The 23323-nt window shown below is 45.8% G+C and overlaps 2 protein-coding genes across 2 annotated transcripts in view; both read left to right on the forward strand.

Annotated features, from left to right (window-relative positions):
• Nucleotides 1–721: 721 nt before the first annotated feature.
• Nucleotides 722–23323, forward strand: part of LOC117814364 (NLR family CARD domain-containing protein 3-like) — a 25851-nt gene continuing 3249 nt past the window's right edge. Inside the window, exons 1-8 of the mRNA XM_034685648.1 lie at nucleotides 722–756; nucleotides 1631–1865; nucleotides 2810–2929; nucleotides 3228–3300; nucleotides 3988–4195; nucleotides 8674–10492; nucleotides 10579–10752; nucleotides 11056–11229. Coding sequence (XP_034541539.1) covers nucleotides 1645–1865; nucleotides 2810–2929; nucleotides 3228–3300; nucleotides 3988–4195; nucleotides 8674–10492; nucleotides 10579–10752; nucleotides 11056–11229 — 2789 coding nt within the window. The 5' untranslated portion in view covers nucleotides 722–756; nucleotides 1631–1644. The remainder of the gene's footprint in view (nucleotides 757–1630; nucleotides 1866–2809; nucleotides 2930–3227; nucleotides 3301–3987; nucleotides 4196–8673; nucleotides 10493–10578; nucleotides 10753–11055; nucleotides 11230–23323) is intronic.
• On the forward strand, nucleotides 18525–22303 carry LOC117814366 (NLR family CARD domain-containing protein 3-like). Its single transcript, XM_034685650.1, has 5 exons — nucleotides 18525–18573; nucleotides 18703–18822; nucleotides 18932–19193; nucleotides 20018–20225; nucleotides 20499–22303. The coding sequence occupies exons 3-5, from the start codon at nucleotides 19098–19100 to the stop codon at nucleotides 22301–22303; spliced, it is 2109 nt and encodes a 702-aa protein (XP_034541541.1). The 5' UTR covers nucleotides 18525–18573; nucleotides 18703–18822; nucleotides 18932–19097.

Consider the following 23323-nt stretch of genomic DNA (forward strand, 5'->3'; position numbering starts at 1 on the left):
GAAAAAAGACAAGAATACTGAGCACACACACACACACACACAAACACACACAAGTAGTCAGAGTGAGCGCCCCTCACAGAGACTATAATGAGTGTGGCTCCATCTGGTGGTAGAAGCAGAAATGACACTGTGTCAGAGAGCAGTGTGTGTCTCTGTGGTGCAGTGGCGCCGTATAGGGGGGAAACGTTAGAAAGATTCTAAGGGCCCATGACTGACAGGGGGCCCGAAAATAATAAGAAATAAAAATAAAGAAATAAAAACATTATTCAAAATAAGGCAATTTAAAAAACGGTCCCGTTGTCTTCATAAAATGTATATCAGAGATCTCTACTTTATTTGGGAAAATTCATGTTAACCCCCCCCCCCCCCCCCCCTGTATCAGCATGAAATGGTCCAGCCCAGCCTGACTCGCTCTAATCAGCTGTGCTGCAGTCAGACAGAAGTTGCACAGTGCACAGAAAGGCAGCTAAAAGGTCTGGAAAGACAAAGTCTGGGTCCCAGAAAAGGAGGGAAAGAAAGGAGAGAGAGAAGAAAGGGCGACAGTATGTCACCCAGTTCTTCTCCAGGAAAGGTTGGTATAGTCTTTGAGTGGTTCAAATCAACCTGTTTGCTAGTTTGATGTCCACAATGAGATGAACTACGTTGTAGCTAATTATACTAAATGGGTTTCCCCGCCCTCCCTACCAGACTCAGCAGCTGATATGTCAGCAGGTGACCTGTCTCCCCACAACTCCCCCCAACCCCATGAACAAGAAGGTGAGCAACGCAGCATGTCAATTAGCATTATTGAAGGGGGTCTGTGGGAATCTCTTCTTTCTCTCTCTATCTGTACTATTACTAAAGCCTCTAAAAACAAAGCTATAGCTAAGCTACATAAGCTACAGCCTATAGTCTGTTTTGGATGCTGGGCAGGTTGAAGCATTGAGGGATTTAGTCTATTTTAATGTTACGTCTGGGTCGATTGGATCCTGGAGATGTGGTTACAGCAGTTGCGCAGGGTTCTTGTGGTCTTTGGTGATGGGGTCCAATGTGATATTTTGTCATGGGGCCCAAAATCCCTGGCGGCGCCCCTGCTGTGGTGTAAAGCTTGTTGTAATCAAGCGGAAACCTCAGGTCTTAAAATATGAAGACCATGTGGAGGTGGTAAAAACTGCAGTTCCTCGAGCGTCCACTAGAGGCTGGCTGCAGAAACACAGGAAACCACATACACACCCATTCAAAGAAGACGATCTTTACAGCAGAAATAAACATGTTTACAGCCTGGTTCAAAAAACAGTTTAGGTCTGAATATCTCATTTCTCTCTCAGCACACACTGTACGGGGTGAATTATTCTATAACTGAATATTTATAAAGATATTACACTAACGAGCTTTGCCCAAATAAGGGCATGCCTGACTTGATTGACAGACGGTCACCCTGTAGCTGTTAGTGTAAAGGCTAAAGGTCCGCCTCTTTACCGCAGACTAACTTGGATGAAGTTGGGTTGAGTTCAGCATTTCCAATATGGCACCCGCCAACGATCTTCAAAACAGCGCTTCAGGAACAGATGGGGGACGTCACGGAGACTACGTCCGTTTATTCTACAGTCTGTGGTTGTAATGATGAACATGTTGTTGTGTTTGTGTGAAGGTGGAGGCTCTGCTATGGATCAGTGTGAGGACGGAGAGGAGGGAGCCCCTCCCTCTAAGAGCACTCTGTGTGAGGAACATGAAGCTCAGAGACCTGGACCTGGACCTGGACCTGGACCTGGACCTGAATCTGGACCTGGACCTGGACCTGGACCCAGCTGTGTGTCCTTCAAGAGTGATCGGTCTAAGCGTGGATTCATTAACTTCAAAGATGGCCGTCAGTCTGCTGATAAAAGGTAAGAAGGTTAAAGGTTTGTGTCCGTTGTCTTCAAACTGTCCTCAGGACGGTTAAAAGAAGTCAAAGTGTCCCCCTGAAGGACATTTCTGACACAATCCCTTTAACCATCTTTATCTACAATACTCAGAGACACTTTCTACAGAACTTAGAGGTCTTAACTTTTTCTGGTGTTTACGAATCTTTCATTATCAAAGATAAGAGACCATGAAGCGGTAGGGCCGGGTTCGAGTCCAGCCTCCGGCCTCCTTCCCCCATGTCATTTTCCCACTCTCTCCCACTTTGCTATACTGTCCACTGACCCTCTATCAATAAAGGTGTTAAAGCCCCAAAAATATATAAAAAACAGTTTAACAAAAAGAGACATAGACCAGCACCTAGACCCAGATGTGTGTCCTTAAAGAGTGATCGGTCTATGGGCATACGTGATGACTTCAAAGATGGACGTCAGTCTGATGGTCTAAGGTAATAATCGATCACAGAGTTTTTATCAGAATCAAACATTAGAAAAGTTTGTAGTAAATTTCAGCAGCACTTAAACCTGGAAGATTTTCAGAGTTAAGAAGAAGAAGAAAGGTACTTTATTAATCCCCAGGGGGGAAATTAAATTTTTTCACTCATGCTATTTTTTCGGCATGCTACACCTACATATATACATACAAATGCACACACATGCAGTGAACATGCTGAGGGAGAGATAGTGAGGATACTGCCGTCAACCAGCGCACCCCGAGCAGTTGGGGGTTAGGTGCCTTGCTCAAGGGCACCTCGGCAGTGCCCAGGCAAGTGAACCAGCACCTCTCCAGCCACCAGTCCACTTGCCAAACTTCGTCCATACTGCGACTCGAACCGGCTGCCCTTCGGTTCCCAAGCCAAGTCCCTATGGACTGAGCTACTGCCGCCCCTCAGTTCATGTTTGTTCATCAGTGTTTGTGATTCTGTCAGGGTCCCACTTCAGAGACCAGACTCTACTGGATCTGGACTCAGCTGTGTGACCTTAAAGAGTGACTGGTCTATGGACAGACGTAATGACTTCAAATCTGGAGCGATGAGTGCTGATGAGCGGTAAGCCTCTCAAAGTGAACTTCCTGTTGTTGTGTGTGAAACATTTGTAACTGTGGTCGGTGTTTTCTCTGTGAAGGTGAACATTTGTCCCTCGTTGTGTTTCTATCAGGATCAACAGCAGTAAACAGGATTGGAGGCAGAGATAACTGTACTCAGCATGTAGTATCTTCATGTGTGTCCTGTGTTTGTAGGAGGATCCAGCAGTGTTTCTACCAGGATCCACTACATAGAATCTATCACACCAACACTGTGTGTCATTATATTATATACACTACATGATGTTCTATTTGTTCCACAGAGTTCAGAGATCAGAGGCTCCCATTGGTCAGTCTGCCCAGCAGCATCAAACACAGCTGGACTCCATATTGATGGTGAGTAAATGTACAAACACAGCTCCTCCTGAGAATCAGAGCACACACTCATTCTGTTTGGATGTTTCCTGATCGCAGGAATTTAGCACTTTGCAGCATTTAGCTGCTGTAGTAGTAGTAGTAGTAGTAGTTGTAGCAGCTGGAGTCTGGCACGTCCACAGCAGCAGAGATCCAGAGGAACCTACGGGACAAGGGAGCTCAGGGACTCCAGAAAGGTCTATGGTTAGTAACTTTAATGGGACAGGAAGAGTTAAAGTAGGAGACAGGCAGAGAGAGGAGAGAGAGGGAAAGACAGGATCCCAGTGTGTCAGTCTAAGCCTATAGCAGCGTAACTAAGAGCTGGTCCAAGCCTGATCCAGCTCTAACTATAAGCTTTATCAAAAAGGAAAGTTTGAAGCCTACTCTTAAAAGTAGAGAGGGTGTCTGCCTCCCGGACCCTGACTGGTAGATGATTCCAAAGGAGAGGGGCCTGATAACTGAAGGCTCTACCTCCCATACTACTTTTAGAGACTTTAGGTACGATGAGCAGGCCTGCATGCTGGGAGCGTAGTGTTCTAGAGGGGTAATAGGGCAGGATCCACAGACTAAATCCTGAAGCAGCATTGTGATCCAGTCTCCATGCTGGACTCTGCAGACCAGCAGGCTCTCTGTCTGTCACAGATGATCTGATGTTCTATTTTGTTCCAGCTGCTCCAGGAGAACATCATCAGTTTTGTAAAGACCGAGCTGAAGAAGATCCAGAGGGCTCTGAGTCCAGATTACCCAGAATGCTTAGAGAGTCCGAGGGAGGATGAGGATGAAGAGCAGAGGAGGAGCAGAGAGGCCTTTCTGGAGATCACTCTGCACTTCCTGAGGAGAATGAAGCAGGAGGAGCTGGCTGACTGTCTGCAGAGCAGTAAGAGGATTTGAACACATTGAACATGATGGAGAGAGGAAATGGAGATGTAACCCTTCTTCTCTACACTTCCAGCCATTGTTGCCTCTCTATACTCCCCGGGGACTCTGCGTTGTGTTATTTTTGGAAAATGTGGGGATTTAGTGCGAAGAGAAACACTGAGTTATCTCCACTTCGTTTGCTTCGAGTTCCACCTCAGAGACTTCTGCTGCATCTGACTCAGGGCCCGATCTACTAAAGGGTTGCATGTATAAAAACGCGCGCAAAGCTGACGTATTAACCGGGACCACCGAGGATTGTGTCTTTCAAATGAGCAAAATAGCATGCGCTATCCATTTAGCATGTTTGCCTTCATGAATATGCAGAACACATGCAGATCATCAGGACGCGCAAAATACTGGGAGGAGGAGATGCAAATATAATCATTTAGCACACGCAATGTGATTTATCAAACCCTGAAGCAGATAGCGAGCTCTGTATTTGCGTCTATATTTAGCACGTTTGAAAGACAGGTGCAAACTGGCACAGCGTTATGCACACATGGCTGCGGTCACTGTAAAGCTCATCATAACATCGCTTTACAACATGCTTGAAAAGCAGGGCTTACAAGCATTACTACATGTTTTAGTCAATCAAACCAAGAGAACAAAATAATAATAATAAAAAAACAAAAACAACACAAATTCAAAGCAGTTCAGCACCACGGATAGCGACCGCATCATTCTGACACCCACTTTAACTTTTTCATATAATGAGAGCACAGTAGGTCACTGTATCAACAGCTGTAAAGTTTAGTCAAATTGGCACAGCGGCCCACATGTTCACATACAAACAAAAAATCAATATGAAGTACTCGGCCTACTCACCACTGTCTGGACGAGCCTTAAGCTCCGCGGACTTGTCCACGATGCACTGTATGTCCATTTTCTTTGATCTGTCATTCTCAATAGATAACATGACATGTCCACTCAGTCTCTCCTGTCCCATCGTGCTCATCAAGGGGTTCTTAGTTAGTTTTAACTTGGAGAATGAGCGCTCACTGAGCTGCGCCAGGCAGCTTGGTGTAACTCCTCATCTCGTGCTTGCAGCAGTGTGTTGGGGTGAATTGACTCAAACATGCTCCCAGTTCCATTTAAGCTGGTGAATCTTTGGGACAGTTGCTGGATGATGATATCAGGCATTAAAAACGTTCATCCGAAAGTTGCTCCCTGGGACAGTGAGGCCACTGTCTTCATCCAAGTGACGCCTAACTTTTCTAGAGCAAGAGTGGCAGACTAAAGGCTGATTTATACTTCTGCGTCGAACTGACGGCGTAGCCTACGCCGTAGGTCTGCGTAGCTCCCGTACCTACGCAGAGGCCTACGCACGTAGCTGACGTGCACCTCCTCCAAAATGTAACTCCGCGTAGAGCCGACGCGGACCGCAAGCTCTGTGATTGGTCCGCTCGGCGGCTTTGTCTTTCCCGCATTCACAGCACTTCCGGGATTCCGGACATCGGCCGCACATCGGCCGTGTATTTCATCTCCTCCTCTCTATTCTTCATGTAATCATGTCTGTATGATAAACAGCAACATGTATCAGCTGTAGATTAGCATAACACGCTCTGAATCGATGTGGAAAAGTAAACAGAGATCGTAGCGGGCCGGAAGCAGGAGACCGGCTATCAGAGAGACCACACTGCCCTCAGGCGTTTCGGCGGAGAATTACTGCGCGACACGGACACATCGACGCACAAGTATGTGGTGCTCACGTCCGCGTCAGACCCTGCTGCGTAGGGGCGACGCAGAAGTATAAATCAGCCTTAAGCCTCATCAAATCGCTCTCTAAACTCCATCAAAACACTGATTGCGTTTTGGAGTGGAGTAGATGTGTTTATTTCATCGGCAGATCTTCTGTTTTTTCTCACATCATTCACCTTTTCACAGATGGCCTCCCAAATCGCGTTTCTAACGCTGAGATGTCTGTGTTTATTTCCCTCCTCCACAAAGACCTCCAACTCCATGGCTTCAAACTTCATTTATCACTTAAGGCCACTCTGTTCTCTCAAACTCTCCATGGTGACAGCCGATAGCACACGCAAAATCCTCGTAAAATAGGGCGGTCCGCACCACTTTTGCACTCGTTATCATTTGCGCACGCAGTCTTAGTAGATCACCCGCAACACGCCCAGAAATAACACGTGCAAAATTATTATTTGCACACGCAAATTAGCGCTCGTTATTTGGGATCTTAGTAGATCAGGCCCTCAGTGTCTTCCTCCTTTGCATCTAAATCAGAGTCAACCTCTTCTCTCATAGCGTTGTCAACCCGCTCCACTGGGAGAAACATGCATTGTGTCAGAAGGTTGCGGTGGACCACTCTCTCTTTATAAGATAAGATTTAATCGTCCCACAACGGGGAAATTCATGGAGTTACAGCGGCAAACAAGAAGGTGTACAGTACAAGAATTTCAACCAGAGTATATATAGAAAAGAAATGTTCATCAAAGATGGTAGCTTGGCCATAATTCTCCTGTCAGATCATCACTTCCCTCTGGTCGTACGACATACACAGAAAGACCAGGTTGTCTTTTCACCACCAGGTATGGGCGAGACTCCCATTTATCTCCAAGTTTCTCCCTTCCCTCCATGTGGCACAATTTGACCAGTACTCTATCCCCTGGACTGAATACTTGACCTTTTGTTTTCTTGTCATAGTATTATTTTTGTTGTCCTTTGGCATGCCTAGACATCTGGTTGGCCTGGGCATACACATGTGACAAACAGTCATGCAGAGTTTGAACATAATCACTGTACTCACAGGGCTCATTTTGGTAGAGAGTCCAAAGATCAGGTCAACTGGGAGCCCTGGGTACCTACCAAACATCAGGTAGTATGGTGTATGCCCTGTCGAATCGTGCTGTGTGCAGTTGTATGCATGGGTCATAGCATCCACATGCTCATGCCAGTGAGGCTTCAAGTGCGGCTCCAATGTCCCCAGCATGTTTAAGAGTGTCTGATTGAACCTCTCAGGTGTCACATTGCCCTGGGGGTAGTAGGGAGTGGTGTGGGTCTTAGTGATGCCAGCACATTTACACAGCTCCTTCCCAACAGCACTTTCAAAATTTCGCCCCTGGTCGGCATGCAATTTTACAGGGAAACCAAACCGGCAGAAGAAGTTTTTCCACAGCACTTTGGCCACTGTGCCCTGAGGCCCGTAGGGGTCTTTCTGAGGCAACACCTCTCACACTGCTCACACCAGGCTTTAATTTCCTGGAACATTTTTGGCCAGTAAAATCTCTCCTTTATCATTTGCAGGGTTCTTTCAAATCCCAAGTGTCCTGAGTCATCATGAAGAGCAGTTTTTACTGATGTTCGCAGCTTCTCTGGCAGTAATAGTTGTTCCACAGCACCTCTCTGAGCGTCTTTAATGCAGCGGTACATGATACCATCTCTTATCACTAGCCTTTAAGAGCAGGCGTACTTCAGGCCAACCCACAGTCCTCTCACTGCAACTTGGCTTGTGGTTCTGGCTTTTGAAGTGTAAGACTGGGCCCACGACAGGATCTCCTTTCTGCCCTGCATGGATCTCCTGTTTAGTCATGGCCGGAAGTGATTCTGTCCCTACATCACCATAGGGCTCACTGGACTCCTGGCACAAGCCTGGTTCAGGTGTACCAACTATAGCAGCACTCTCACCTGGCATGCCTGTCAGATCTGGGGCAGTTGGTGTCTCCCCATGCCCTTGCTCACTAGATCTCACCAGCTGAGGACAAGTTTGCAGTACCTGGGTGACTTCCTGGCAGGACAGATTAGAGAGTGCATCCGTATTCATGTTACACAGACCCCTCTTATATTCAATGTCAAAATCAAACGCAGACAGGCGAGACACCCACCGCTGGCCTGTAGCATCCAGCTTTGCTGAGATCATTACATACTTGAGGGGTTGTTGTCGGTCTGGACAGAGAATGTGCAGAGAATGGGGCCATAGGTGTTAAATTGTGGCGGGAGAGCAGAGGCTGTCATTGTATGCCCAGTGGGTTGCAGCGCAGGAACACTGGACGCCGGGTTCCGGATGTGGATTAGACCAGCACATTTAATCCAAAACCACAAAAGCAACTTCTCTAACACCAAACATCACGTCCGTTTCAAAACCAAGCAATCTCTCAACTACGGTGTCACAGGAGGGACAAAAGAAAGAACAATACAGCAGGGATTGCTTAATCTCACTGCGATAAACAGCTGTACAGGGACACCTGGTGGCCTTTTTAGGTTACTACCTTACAGACACTACATGGGAGAGGTTTACATTTCAAACTCTGCTGTTAATATGATGCACACATTTGGATCACATCTATGAGCTGTGAGAAACTGTTCACAGCTGATGAAGAGATTTCAGAGAGGAGGAAAATCAAATCCATCCTGATGTCTGAAAGTGTAAATTCATCAGACTGATTGTAGCTTCAGATCATTCATCACATTTCTCTTTGGTTCTTTCAGGAACTGGTCCTGCTGCAGAGTGCAGACGTAAACTGAAGTCTGACCTGAAGGAGAAGTTCCAGTGTGTGTTTGAGGGGATCGCTAAAGCAGGAAACCCAACCCTCCTGAACCAGATCTACACAGAGCTCTACATCACAGAGGGAGGGACTGGAGGGGTCAATGAGGAACATGAGGTCAGACAGATTGAAGCAGCATCCAGGACCCCACACAGACCAGAGACCACCATCAGACAAGAAGACATCTTTAAAGGCTCACCTGGAAGAGATCGACCAATCAGAGCAGTGCTGACAAAGGGAGTGGCTGGCATCGGGAAAACCGTCTTAACACAGAAGTTCACTCTGGACTGGGCTGAAGACAAAGCCCACCAGGACATCCAGTTCACATTCCCCTTCACTTTCAGAGAGCTGAATGTGCTGAGAGAGAGAAAGTTCAGCTTGGTGGAACTTGTTCATCACTTCTTTACTCAGACCAGAGAAGCAGGACTCTGCAGGTTTGAAGAGTTCCAGGTTCTCTTCATCTTTGACGGTCTGGATGAGTGTCGGCTTCCTCTGGACTTCAACAACAATCAGGTCCTGACTGATGTTAGAAAGTCCACCTCAGTGGATGTGCTGCTGACAAACCTCATCAGGGGGAACCTGCTCCCCTCTGCTCACCTCTGGATCACCACAAGACCTGCAGCAGCCAATCAGATCCCTCCATGGTGTGTTGACATGGTGACAGAGGTCAGAGGGTTCACTGACCCTCAGAAGGAGGAGTACTTCAGGAAGAGGTTCAGAGACCAGGAGCAGGCCAGCAGAGTCATCTCCCACATCAAGACATCCCGAAGCCTCCACATCATGTGCCACATCCCGGTCTTCTGCTGGATCACTGCTACAGTTCTGGAGGATGTGCTGAAGACCAGAGAGAGAGGAGAGCTGCCCAGGACCCTGACTGAGATGTACATCCACTTCCTGGTGGTCCAGTCCAAACTGAAGAGCATCAAGTACGATGGAGGATCTGAGACTGATCCACTCTGGAGTCCAGAGAGCAGGGAGATGATCCAGTCTCTGGGAAAACTGGCTTTTGATCAGCTGCAGAAAGGGAACCTGATCTTCTATGAGTCTGACCTGACAGAGTGTGGCATCAAGATCAAGGAAGCCTCAGTGTACTCAGGAGTGTTCACACAGATCTTCAGAGAGGAGAGAGGACTGTACCAGGACCAGGTGTTCTGCTTCATCCACCTGAGCGTTCAGGAGTTTCTGGCTGCTCTTCATGTCCATCTGACCTTCACCAGGTCTGGACTCAACCTGATGGAACAAGAACAACCAGAAGAACAACCAAAGTCCCGGATCTCTAAGGTCTCAAGAGACAAACCTGAACTGAACCGTCTCCATCAGAGTGCTGTGGACCAGGCCTTACAGAGTCCAAACGGACACCTGGACTTGTTCCTGCGCTTCCTCCTGGGTCTTTCACTGCAGACCAATCAGACTCTCCTGAGAGGTCTGCTGACACAGACAGGAAGTAGCTCACAGACCAATCAGGAAACAGTCGAGTACATCAAGAAGAAGATCAGTGAGGATCTGTCTGCAGAGAGAAGCATCAACCTGTTCCACTGTCTGAATGAACTGAATGATCGTTCTCTAGTGGAGGAGATCCAACAGTCCCTGAGATCAGGACGTCTCTCCACAGAGAAACTGTCTCCTGCTCAGTGGTCAGCTCTGGTCTTCATCTTACTGTCCTCAGAGAAAGATCTGGACGTGTTTGACCTGAAGAAGTTCTCTGCTTCAGAGGAGGCTCTTCTGAGGCTGCTGCCAGTGATCAAAGCCTCCAACAAAGCTGTGTGAGTTCATGAGTGAGACATTTGAAATAGAATTCATTCTGTTCATGACAACTGAAACCTTTGTTTGTTCTCATCATCTTCTTCAGGCTGAGTGGATGTAACCTCTCAGAGAGAAGCTGTGAAGCTCTGTCCTCAGTCCTCAGCTCACAGTCCTCCAGTCTGAGAGAGCTGGACCTGAGTAACAACAAGCTGAAGGATTCAGGAGTGGACCTGCTATCTTCTGGACTAAAGAGTCCAAACTGTAACCTGGAAACTCTCAGGTCAGTTTGAGACTGATTGTAAAGTTCCACTCTCTTACAGGATTTGAACAATTTGAAAATGGCATCAGGATGAAATTCTCATGATTCTGAGGTTTTTCAGGGCTTCAATGAAAACAAGTCAGAGGGAACAACAGATTTAGTCAAACTCTACTTAATGTTGACTAACAATAAGCGGTCATAGAAAACTGCATCAAGGAGAAAATAATCATTTGTTGAGTAATAAATAAGAGTGGGAATAATACAATCTTTGCTATCCATGTCCTTTTAATGAGAGCATTTTTGTCTAATTTTCACGTCTTTCAGGTTTACTGGATGTAACCTCTCAGAGAGAAGCTGTGAAGCTCTGTCCTCAGTCCTCAGCTCACAGTCCTCCAGTCTGAGAGAGCTGGACCTGAGTAACAACAACCTGCAGGATTCAGGAGTGGACCTGCTATCTTCTGGACTAAAGGATCCAAACTGTAACCTGGAAACTCTCAGGTCAGGTTTCATGCTCATGATGCTTATGGTTGTTATAAATAGTATTAATCATTATATGTTTAATAACTGCATGATTTACTTTCTAAATCCAGTCTGTCAGGATGTCTGATCACAGAGGAAGGCTGTGCCTCTCTGGCCTCAGCTCTGAGCTCCAACCCCTCCCACCTGAGAGAGCTGGACCTGAGCTACAACCATCCAGGAGACTCAGAAGTAAAGCTTCTGTCTGCTGGACTGAAGGATCCTCTCTGCAGACTGAAAACACTGAGGTATAACAGACAACAAGAACTCAAACACTGAATGTGCAGAAGAAAACACCTCATTCACTAAAAACATCTTGTTTTCTTTATTCCTTTAAGTGCAGTGATTGGGCCTGAATCAGACCCTCACTCACTCAATGACACACACACACACACACACACACACACACACACACACACACACACACACACACACACACACACACACACACACACACACACACTCTTCTGTCCACAGGGGTCTGTACAGAGTCTGCTCTCTGAAGAAGAAGAGGATAGATTGAAGTGAATCTCAGCAGGAACAGAACTAAGGAAGTTACAGATGTTAGAAACATGGATTCAAAGTACTGGCTGCAGAACTGGGTTAAACACTGAGATCAAACAGTATTCATTGAGCTTCATCAGCCCAGATATACTGGTTTACTGACACAGCTCCATTCAGGGAGACCAGCAGCAGACCTGTCAGTCACCATCAGCTTCATATACATGCTGCTACCTGCTGTTTGTTTCAGCAGGGACTCTGAGACATCATGGAGGACATGTGGAAATGATCTGAATGTTGATGATTGTTCTCCAGCTGTCTTCATCACTCTGAAACCATAAGACAGGATGTTTAGGATGATTGATTTTTACTCCTGACACATACAAAGAGACCACTTCTTTAAAGTGACAGAACAAAGGTTCAGCAGGAATCCTCTTTACTGATTTCAAAGAGGACATGAGAAGCAGAATCTGGACTTTCTGGATCCAAAGATTCAGCCTGTTTCTCTGTCACAGGGACAAACTGAGGAACACTGCTTCATGTTGAACAGCAGGTAGGACTCATGTTGGACTGAACATCACTCTGACTGTGTTTCTTCCTCCAGGGTGGACCATGGTGGAGAGCAGTGGTTAAAACCTGGACTGAAGAAGTGTAAGTGTGGAATCAGTTTGACTCATGAGGACCAAACAGCAGACTGTCAGCTAACAAAGAATAAAGCCTTCAGGTGTGTCTGATGATAAACTGCTGCTGTGTTGTGTCTTTGTCTCTCCATCAGATGTCTGTGAACTCACTCTGGACTCAAACACAGCAAACAGACGGCTCAGACTGTCTGAAGACAACAGGAAGGTGACACGTGAGAGAGAGGATCAGTCATATCCTGATCATCCAGACAGATTTGACTCCTGTCGTCAGCTGCTGTGTAGAGATGGTCTGACTGGTCGCTGTTACTGGGAGGTCGAGTGGAGAGGATTGGTTGATATATCAGTGATTTACAGAGGAATCAGAAGGAAAGGAGGCAGAGATGACTGTCTGTTTGGATTTAATGATCAGTCCTGGAGTCTGATCTGCTCTGATAAAGGTTACTATGTCCGTCACAATAAGAGAGGAACAGACCTCCCTCTCTCCTGGTCCTCTGACTCTCACAGAGTAGCAGTGTATGTGGACTGTCCTGCTGGCACTCTGTCCTTCTACAGAGTCTCCTCTGACTCTCTGATCCACCTCCACACCTTCAGAACCTCCTTCACTGAACCTCTGTATCCTGGGTTTGGGTTTGGGTCTTATGGTTCCTCAGTGTGTGTGTGATCTGTGTAGCAGGGAGAGTCTCCTCCTCTCTACACACACACACACACACACACACACACACACACACACACACACAAACACCACACACACACACACACCACACACATACACATACACACACACACACCACACACACAAACACACACCACACACACACACAAACACGACACACACACTACACACACACACACACACACACACACACACACAAACACACACCACACACACACCACACACATACACATACACACACACACACCACACACACAAACACACACCACACACACACACAAACACGACACACACACTACACACACACACACACACACACACACACACAAACACGACACACACACTACACACACACACACACACACACACACAAACACACACCACACACATACACAAACACGACACACACACACACACACAAACACGACACACACACCACACACACACACACACACACACACACACACACACACACAAACATACACAGACAAAACTGAGGTGTGAGTCAAAGATCACACCCAGGTTCTTTACCTGCTCACATGGTTTTAGATCCAGTGCTTGGAGTTTGGTGTTCAGTTTCTCTCTCTGAGGTCCAGTACTGTTGGAGCCATGAAGGGACTTCAAGTGTTTATATTATGTTATTTTGAGGTTTAGGGTAGGATATTGTTTGTATACTTTTTGTGGTGTTATTTATGGTGTTTGTTTACAATATAGTTTATTGTGGGATTAGTTAATTAGGTTATTTATGGGTCATGTGTTAGGGGCGGGGATACCAAGGTTAATTTAGGCCACCTGTGTCCCATTGTTGGAGAGGTGGAGAGAGGGGGACAGCTGGGTCTCCGTACTTTTTGTTGACCGCTTGCTTTACGCTTGCTTTACGCTTGCTTTACGCTTGTTTTTCGCTTAATGAACGCTTATTTATCACTTACTTTTCCTATTTTTGTTTGTACACTTTATCATGAGTTTATCATCCTTTTTTGATAATAAAAGGTTAAACTTATTTTTGTGCATTAGTGTTTTTGCTTTAGCGCGTCTGGCAGTAACTGGGCCCAGCGTCAGCCTCTCAGCGGCTTTTGGCTCCTAGTAGTCGCTACAAGTACCAATGACTAAAACCTGAGTTTTGTCCTGGTTGAGCTGTAAAAAGTTCTCTGCCATCCATGACTTAATATCTAAAACACAGTTAAAAAGTGTGTCAATTGTTCCTGGGTCATCAGGAGACACGGCGATATAGAGCTGTGTGTCATCTGCATAGCTATGAAAGTTGCCTCCTGATGACACTTCCGAGGGGTAACATATAAAAATTAAAAAGAGTTGGGCCTAAAATTAAACCCTGGGGAACCCCACAATTAATTTTGTAACTTTTTGAAAGAATTGTGTGTTCAACAGTGTCGACGATACCATGACTTTAAGTGACCTTTATTCTATTTCTGTACATAAATCCCTGCCTTTGGTAACATCAGGGGCTGCACTTCATATTTGAGGCCCAACACCTCTCCAGATCTTTTGGACAGACAAGAAAATATAAAGGCTTTCTATCTTACTTTTACACATTTGGTGCTGCATACTTTTCTATTATTGAAGCAGTGGATTCCTTGTTGTTCTACTCCTATAGTTAATTTAACATGTGTTCATGTTTGTCATGTGTTTGGCCTTATAATGTAAACATATGATATAAATACAAGGAAGTTTATTTGTAGAGCACAATTCAAACACAAGGCAATTGGGTGCCCCCTAAAATATAGCATTGGCCCCCTATTGCCCCCGCCCTGAAAAGAAGTCCTAGAATCGCCACTGCGTGCCCCTCATAGGGAGCACAGAGTTCAGTTTCACTTCTGTTTTCTGCTGAAGAGGGAGAAGTCTGGTTCAGGTCTCTCCCGTTCCTCGCCCTTTCCCCTGTTTATCCCCACCTGTGAAGCTGCGCGTGGATCAGTACAAGGTAGGACTGTGTTCCCGGTCTGTGCCTTCTAGAGCCAGGGGGGTCTGAATGTGTTGAAGTCCTTTTATGCCAGTTCTACAGAGGGGAGACGCACTTAGCAGATGTAGCAGAGGCTAACGGGGCCACAGGCTAACATACCCAGATAGCAAAAAGGGTGTGGCCAGATGTGGCCCGGAGCCACCATAAGTTCTGGCTCATTCTGATAATCTTTATCAGTAACTGAATCTTAAAAATATGGATTCATCAAAACAAAATGTGAACCATTCAGTTCAAAGAATCCTCTCTTCATTTCTTAATGTTCTGTATACAGTTTCTATACACTTTGACATACATAACATGTAAGAAAGGGACAAAATCAAACTCCTTATTTTGTTATGACACTGTTAATGAGAAAAACACATCGTTGCAACAGTGTAATTAATAATTCAATTGCATTTAATGTAAAAACCAGGAAAGTTATAACTCCTCACCTGTAAGAAAGTGGAACCAGTGGTAGTGTTACCTGATTTGACAAAAAATAAATAAATAATGGCAAAAATAGCTGATTTAGACTATTTTGGGACATATAAATATTTCATTTTCTTTCTTGATGATATATGACCTAGTAGGTTGGAAATGGGTGTCTTGTTGATTCTGTTGGGAGAGCTTTGGGATCAGTCGTTAACAAACTGTAAGTCTGTAAATTAAGAAATGATCCGATTGAATCAACTAATCAGAATAGCAAAGTACAGAATAAACAAGAAAGTATGAATATGGAGTAAAATGCATTCCTCTCTAGGGCAAAATATATGTATTTTGAGGACATGGATATGCTATAAATAATCTGTGCTGTAATGTTAACTCTATGAAAAGTAGCTTCATGCGACACATAAAGGGTTACATCCTGTCCCACTTCGGCACCGCCCAAGGGAGCATCCGGTGTTGTATCGAGCTCTGTTTCCTCGTCGAGATATGTTTGATCTGAAGATGTTGTATTGTAGAAGGGAAATCCAAATTTCATGACTGTCTACTTCTATTTTGAAACTGGGACACCAGCACATATGTTTGTGTTTCTATGTCTTTATTAACACAACCAACTCCTGTTATTTCTATCAATAAGAAATGTTATATTTGGGAGAGACTTTTCATTTTGAATAGAATGGACATTTGGAAGAAAGTGTGCTCATTCATTTAGAGGCTAAATATTTAGAGGCATCTACAGGTACTTTATTCAAAGTGTGAAGTTACTACACCTGACAACAGGCTGCTTCCTGTTATTGCCCTTTCAAAGTAAAGTTTTTGGGACTACGTTACATGAGGGGACTTTTATTGTGAAACCGGAAATGAAATGTTAATCATTGAAGTAGCTTAACTTCGACTGGCGGTGGCCTGCAGGAGTTCTATTATTTACATTTCTTCATCTTGCCTCAAGTCACAGCTACAGCCATCGATCCTACAGGTTTAGGACTTTAGAAAACAGAGTGTTAACACACTTTGAAGCAGGTAGAGCTGTGGAAACAGAGTGTTAACACACTTTGAAGCAGGTAGAGCTGTGGAAACAGAGTGTTAACACACTTTGAAGCAGGTAGAGCTGTGGAAACAGAGTGTTAACACACTTTGAAGCAGGTAGAGCTGTGGAAACAGAGTGTTAACTGGGGGGGGGGGGGGGGGGGGGGGGGGGTCTTAAAGTGACCCCAAAGGAGTAACCACTAATATCATAAGCCATGAAAAGGGAGAGGGAAAAAAGACAAGAATACTGAGCACACACACACACACACACACACACACACACACACACAAGTAGTCAGAGTGAGCGCCCCTCACAGAGACTATAATGAGTGTGGCTCCATCTGGTGGTAGAAGCAGGAATGACACTGTGTCAGAGAGCAGTGTGTGTCTCTGTGGTGCAGTGGCGCCGTATAGGGGGGAAACGTTAGAAAGATTCTAAGGGCCCATGACTGACAGGGGGCCCGAAAATAATAAGAAATAAAAAGAAATAAATAAAAACATTATTCAAAATAAGGCAATTTAAAAAACGGTCCCGTTGTCTTCATAAAATGTATATCAGAGATCTCTACTTTATTTGGGCAAATTAATGTGCCCCCCCCCCCCCCCCCCCCCCCCCCCCCCCCCCCTGTATCAGCATGAAATGGTCCAGCCCAGCCTGACTCGCTCTAATCAGCTGTGCTGCAGTCAGACAGAAGTTGCACAGTGCACAGAAAGGCAGCTAAAAGGTCTGGAAAGACAAAGTCTGGGTCCCAGAAAAGGAGGGAAAGAAAGGAGAGAGAGAAGAAAGGGCGACAGTATGTCACCCAGTTCTTCTCCAGGAAAGGTTGGTATAGTCTTTGAGTGGTTCAAATCAACCTGTTTGCTAGTTTGATGTCCACAATGAGATGAACTACGTTGTAGCTAATTATACTAAATGGGTTTCCCCGCCCTCCCTACCAGACTCAGCAGCTGATATGTCAGCAGGTGACCTGTCTCCCCACAACTCCCCCCAACCCCATGAACAAGAAGGTGAGCAACGCAGCATGTCAATTAGCATTATTGAAGGGGGTCTGTGTGAATCTCTTCTTTCTCTCTCTATCTGTACTATTACTAAAGCCTCTAAAAACAAAGCTATAGCTAAGCTACATAAGCTACAGCCTATAGTCTGTTTTGGATGCTGGGCAGGTTGAAGCATTGAGGGATTTAGTCTGTTTTAATGTCACGTCTGGGTCGATTGGATCCTGGAGATGTGGTTACAGCAGTTGCACAGGGGTCTTGTGGCCTTTGGTGATGGGGTCCAATGTGATATGTTGTCATGGGGCCCAAAATCCCTGGCGGCGCCCCTGCTGTGGTGTAAAGCTTGTTGTAATCGAGCGGAAACCTCAGGTCTTAAAATATAAAGACCATGTGGGGGTGGTAAAAACTGCAGTTCCTCGAGCGTCCACTAGAGGCTGGCTGCAGAAACACAGGAAACCACATACACACCCATTCAAAGAAGACGATCTTTACAGCAGAAATAAACATGTTTACAGCCTGGTTCAAAAAACAGTTTAGGTCTGAATATCTCATTTCTCTCTCAGCACACACTGTACGGGGTGAATTATTCTATAACTGAGTATTTATAAAGATATTACACTAACGAGCTTTGCCCAAATAAGGGCATGCCTGACTTGATTGACAGACGGTCACCCTGTAGCTGTTAGTGTAAAGGCTAAAGGTCCGCCTCTTTACCTCACACTAGCTCGACAGTTAGGTTGAGTTCAGCATTTCCAATATGGCACCCGCCAACGATCGGCTTCAAAACAGCGCTTCAGGAACAGATGGGGGACGTCACGGAGACTACGTCCGTTTATTCTACAGTCTGTGGTTGTAATGATGAACATGTTGTTGTGTTTGTGTGAAGGTGGAGGCTCTGCTATGGATCAGTGTGAGGACAGAGAGGAGGGAGCCCCTCCCTCTAAAAGTATTCTGTGTGAGGAACATGAAGCTCAGAGACCTGGACCTGGACCTGGACCTGGACCCGGACCCAGCTGTGTGTCCTTAAAGAGTGACCGGTCTATGCCTGAATATTATGACTTCAAAGATGGACGTCAGTCTGATGGTCTAAGGTAATAATCGATCACAGAGTTTTTATCAGAATCAAACATTAGAAAAGTTTGTAGTAAATTTCAGCAGCACTCAAACCTGGAAGATTTTCTGAGTTCATGTTTGTTCATCAGTGTTTGTGATTCTGTCAGAGTCCCACTTCAGAGACCAGACTCTCCTGGATCTGGACCCAGCTGTGTGTCCTTCAAGAGTGACTGGTCTATGGACAGACCTATTGACTTCAAGTCTGGAGCGATGAGTGCTGATGAGCGGTAAGCCTCTCAAAGTGAACTTCCTGTTGTTGTGTGTGAAACATTTGTAACTGTGGTCGGTGTTTTCTCTGTGAAGGTGAACATTTGTCCCTCGTTGTGTTTCTATCAGGATCAACAGCAGTAAACAGGATTGGAGGCAGAGATAACTGTACTCAGCATGTAGTATCTTCATGTGTGTCCTGTGTTTGTAGGAGGATCCAGCAGTGTTTCTACCAGGATCCACTACATAGAATCTATCACACCAACACTGTGTGTCATTATATTATATACACTACATGATGTTCTATTTGTTCCACAGAGTTCAGAGATCAGAGGCTCCCATTGGTCAGTCTGCCCAGCAGCATCAAACACAGCTGGACTCCATATTGATGGTGAGTAAATGTACAAACACAGCTCCTCCTGAGAATCAGAGCACACACTCATTCTGTTTGGATGTTTCTGTTTCCTGATGGCAGGAATTTAGCACTTTGCAGCATTTAGCAAGTTACAGTGGCAAGGACAAAGTTCCTTTAACAGGCAGAAACCTCCAGCAGGACCAGACTCATGTTAGACACACATCTGCTGAGACCGTGTTGGAGAGAGGGATAGAGGGAGATGAAGAGAGAGAGAGATGATAGTGGGGAGACGGATAGTAGTAGTTGTAGCAGCTGGAGTCTGGCACGTCCACAGCAGCAGAGATCCAGAGGAACCTACGAGACAAGGGAGCTCAGGGACTCCAGAAAGGTCTATGGTTAGTAACTTTAATGGGACAGGAAGAGTTAAAGTGAGAGACAGGCAGAGAGAGGAGAGAGAGGGAAAGACAGGATCCCAGTGTGTCAGTCTAAGCCTATAGCAGCATAACTAAGACCTGGTCCAAGCCTGATCCAGCTCTAACTATAAGCTTTATCAAAAAGGAAAGTTTGAAGCCTACTCTTAAAAGTAGAGAGGGTGTCTGCCTCCCGGACCCTGACTGGTAGATGATTCCAAAGGAGAGGGGCCTGATAACTGAAGGCTCTACCTCCCATACTACTTTTAGAGACTTTAGGTACGATGAGCAGGCCTGCATGCTGGGAGCGTAGTGTTCTAGAGGGGTAATAGGGCAGGATCCACAGACTAAATCCTGAAGCAGCATTGTGATCCAGTCTCCATGCTGGACTCTGCAGACCAGCAGGCTCTCTGTCTGTCACAGATGATCTGATGTTCTATTTTGTTCCAGCTGCTCCAGGAGAACATCATCAGTTTTGTAAAGACCGAGCTGAAGAAGATCCAGAGAGCTCTGAGTCCAGATTACCCAGAATGCTTAGAGAGTCCGAGGGAGGATGAGGATGAAGAGCAGAGGAGGAGCAGAGAGGCCTTTCTGGAGATCACTCTGCACTTCCTGAGGAGAATGAAGCAGGAGGAGCTGGCTGACTGTCTGCAGAGCAGTAAGAGGATTTGAACACATTGAACATGATGGAGAGAGGAAATGGAGACAACATGGGAGAGGTTTACATTTCAAACTCTGCTGTTAATATGATGCACACATTTGGATCACATCTATGAGCTGTGAGAAACTGTTCACAGCTGATGAAGAGATTTCAGAGAGGAGGAAAATCAAATCCATCCTGATGTCTGAAAGTGTAAATTCATCAGACTGATTGTAGCTTCAGATCATTCATCACATTTCTCTTTGGTTCTTTCAGGAACTGTTGCTGCAGAGTGCAGACGTAAACTGAAGTCTGACCTGAAGGAGAAGTTCCAGTGTGTGTTTGAGGGGATCGCTAAAGCAGGAAACCCAACCCTCCTGAACCAGATCTACACAGAGCTCTACATCACAGAGGGAGGGACTGGAGGGCTCAATGATGAACATGAGGTCAGACAGATTGAAGCAGCATCCAGGACCCCACACAGACCAGAGACCACCATCAGACAAGAAGACATCTTTAAAGGCCCACCTGGAAGAGATCAACCAATCAGAGCAGTGCTGACAAAGGGAGTGGCTGGCATCGGGAAAACAGTCTTAACACAGAAGTTCACTCTGGACTGGGCTGAAGACAAAGACCACCAGGACATCCAGTTCACATTCCCCTTCACTTTCAGAGAGCTGAATGTGCTGAGAGAGAGAAAGTTCAGCTTGGTGGAACTTGTTCATCACTTCTTTACTCAGACCAGAGAAGCAGGACTCTGCAGGTTTGAAGAGTTCCAGGTTCTGTTCATCTTTGACGGTCTGGATGAGTGTCGACTTCCTCTGGACTTCCACAACAATCAGATCCTGACTGATGTTAGAAAGTCCACCTCAGTGGATGTGCTGCTGACAAACCTCATCAGGGGGAACCTGCTCCCCTCTGCTCGCCTCTGGATCACCACAAGACCTGCAGCAGCCAATCAGATCCCTCCTGAGTGTGTTGACATGGTGACAGAGGTCAGAGGGTTCACTGACCCTCAGAAGGAGGAGTACTTCAGGAAGAGGTTCAGAGACCAGGAGCAGGCCAGCAGAGTCATCTCCCACATTAAGAAATCCCGAAGCCTCCACATCATGTGCCACATCCCGGTCTTCTGCTGGATCACTGCTACAGTTCTGGAGGATGTGCTGAAGACCAGAGAGGGAGGAGAGCTGCCCAGGACCCTGACTGAGATGTACATCCACTTCCTGGTGGTCCAGTCCAAACTGAAGATCATCAAGTACGATGGAGGATCTGAGACTGATCCACTCTGGAGTCCAGAGAGCAGGGAGATGATCCAGTCTCTGGGAAAACTGGCTTTTGATCAGCTGCAGAAAGGGAACCTGATCTTCTATGAGTCCGACCTGACAGAGTGTGGCATCAAGATCAAGGAAGCCTCAGTGTACTCAGGAGTGTTCACACAGATCTTCAGAGAGGAGAGAGGACTGTACCAGGACCAGGTGTTCTGCTTCATCCACCTGAGTGTTCAGGAGTTTCTGGCTGCTCTTCATGTCCATCTGACCTTCACCAAGTCTGGACTCAACCTGATGGAACAAGAACAACCAGAAGAACAACCAACGTCCCTGATCTCTAAGGTCTCAAGAGACAAACCTGAACTGAACCGTCTCCATCAGAGTGCTGTGGACCAGGCCTTACAGAGTCCAAACGGACACCTGGACTTGTTCCTGCGCTTCCTCCTGGGTCTTTCACTGCAGACCAATCAGACTCTCCTGAGAGGTCTGCTGACACAGACAGGAAGTAGCTCACAGACCAATCAGGAAACAGTCGAGTACATCAAGAAGAAGATCAGTGAGGATCTGTCTGCAGAGAGAAGCATCAACCTGTTCCACTGTCTGAATGAACTGAATGATGGTTCTCTAGTGGAGGAGATCCAAGAGTCCCTGAGATCAGGACGTCTCTCCAGAAAGAAACTGTCTCCTGCTCAGTGGTCAGCTCTGGTCTTCATCTTACTGTCCTCAGAGGAAGATCTGGACGTGTTTGACCTGAAGAAGTTCTCTGCTTCAGAGGAGGCTCTTCTGAGGCTGCTGCCAGTGATCAAAGCCTCCAACAAAGCTGTGTGAGTTCATGAGTGAGACATTTGAAATAGAATTCATTCTGTTCATGACAACTGAAACCTTTGTTTGTTCTCATCATCTTCTTCAGGCTGAGTGGATGTAACCTCTCAGAGAGAAGCTGTGAAGCTCTGTCCTCAGTCCTCAGCTCACAGTCCTCCAGTCTGAGAGAGCTGGACCTGAGTAACAACGACCTGAAGGATTCAGGAGTGGACCTGCTCTCTGCTGGACTAAAGGATCCAAACTGTAACCTGGAAACTCTCAGGTCAGTTTGAGACTGATTGCAAAGTTCCACTCTCTTACAGAATTTCAACAATTTGAAAATGGCATCAGGATGAAATTCTCTGATGATTCTGAGGTTTTTCAGGGCTTCAATGAAAACAAGTCAGAGGGAACAATATACAGTCCCCTCCGAAAGTATTGGAACAGTGAGGTCAATTCCCTTATTTTTGCTGTAGACTGGAAACATTTGGGTTTGACACCAAAAGATGAACATGAGACAAGAGATCAACATTTCATCTTTTATTTCCAGGTATTTACATCTGGATCTGATACACAACTTAGAAGATAGCATTATTTGTAAAGGATCACCACATTTTTAGGTGAGCAAAACTATTGGAACAGATACACTTAAAATACATTAAAGTGAATAAGACTTAATATTTTGTTGACTTAATCCTGTGCTTGCAATAACTGCATCAAGCCTGTGATCCATTGACATCACCAAACTTTTGCATTCTTCTTTTGTGATGCTTTTCCAGGCTTTCACTGCAGCCTCTTTCAGTTGTTGTTTGTTTTGGGGGGTTACTCCCTTCAGTCTCCTCTTTAGCAGGTCAAATGCATGCTCTATAGGGTTTAAGTCTGGAGATTGACTTGGCCAGTCTAAAAGCTTCCACTTCTTGCCCCTGATGAACTCCTTTGTTGTTTTTGCAGTGTGTTTGAGGTCATTATCTTGCTGCATGAAGAAGGATCTCCCAATCAGTTTGGTTGCATATTTCTTTAAAATTGGCAGACAAAATGTTTCTGTAG

Source organism: Notolabrus celidotus, chromosome 6, assembly GCF_009762535.1.
Source record: "Notolabrus celidotus isolate fNotCel1 chromosome 6, fNotCel1.pri, whole genome shotgun sequence".
Lineage (NCBI taxonomy): Eukaryota > Metazoa > Chordata > Actinopteri > Labriformes > Labridae > Notolabrus > Notolabrus celidotus.

Coding starts and splice junctions, on each gene's coding strand:
- LOC117814366 (XM_034685650.1), top strand. CDS start 19,098: ATGATGTTCTATTTGTTCCACAGAGTTCAGAGATCAGAGGCTCCCATT. Junction 19,194..20,017: donor AGCTGGACTCCATATTGATG/GTGAGTAAATGT, acceptor ATTTTGTTCCAG/CTGCTCCAGGAGAACATCAT. Junction 20,226..20,498: donor GGCTGACTGTCTGCAGAGCA/GTAAGAGGATTT, acceptor CTGTTGCTGCAG/AGTGCAGACGTAAACTGAAG.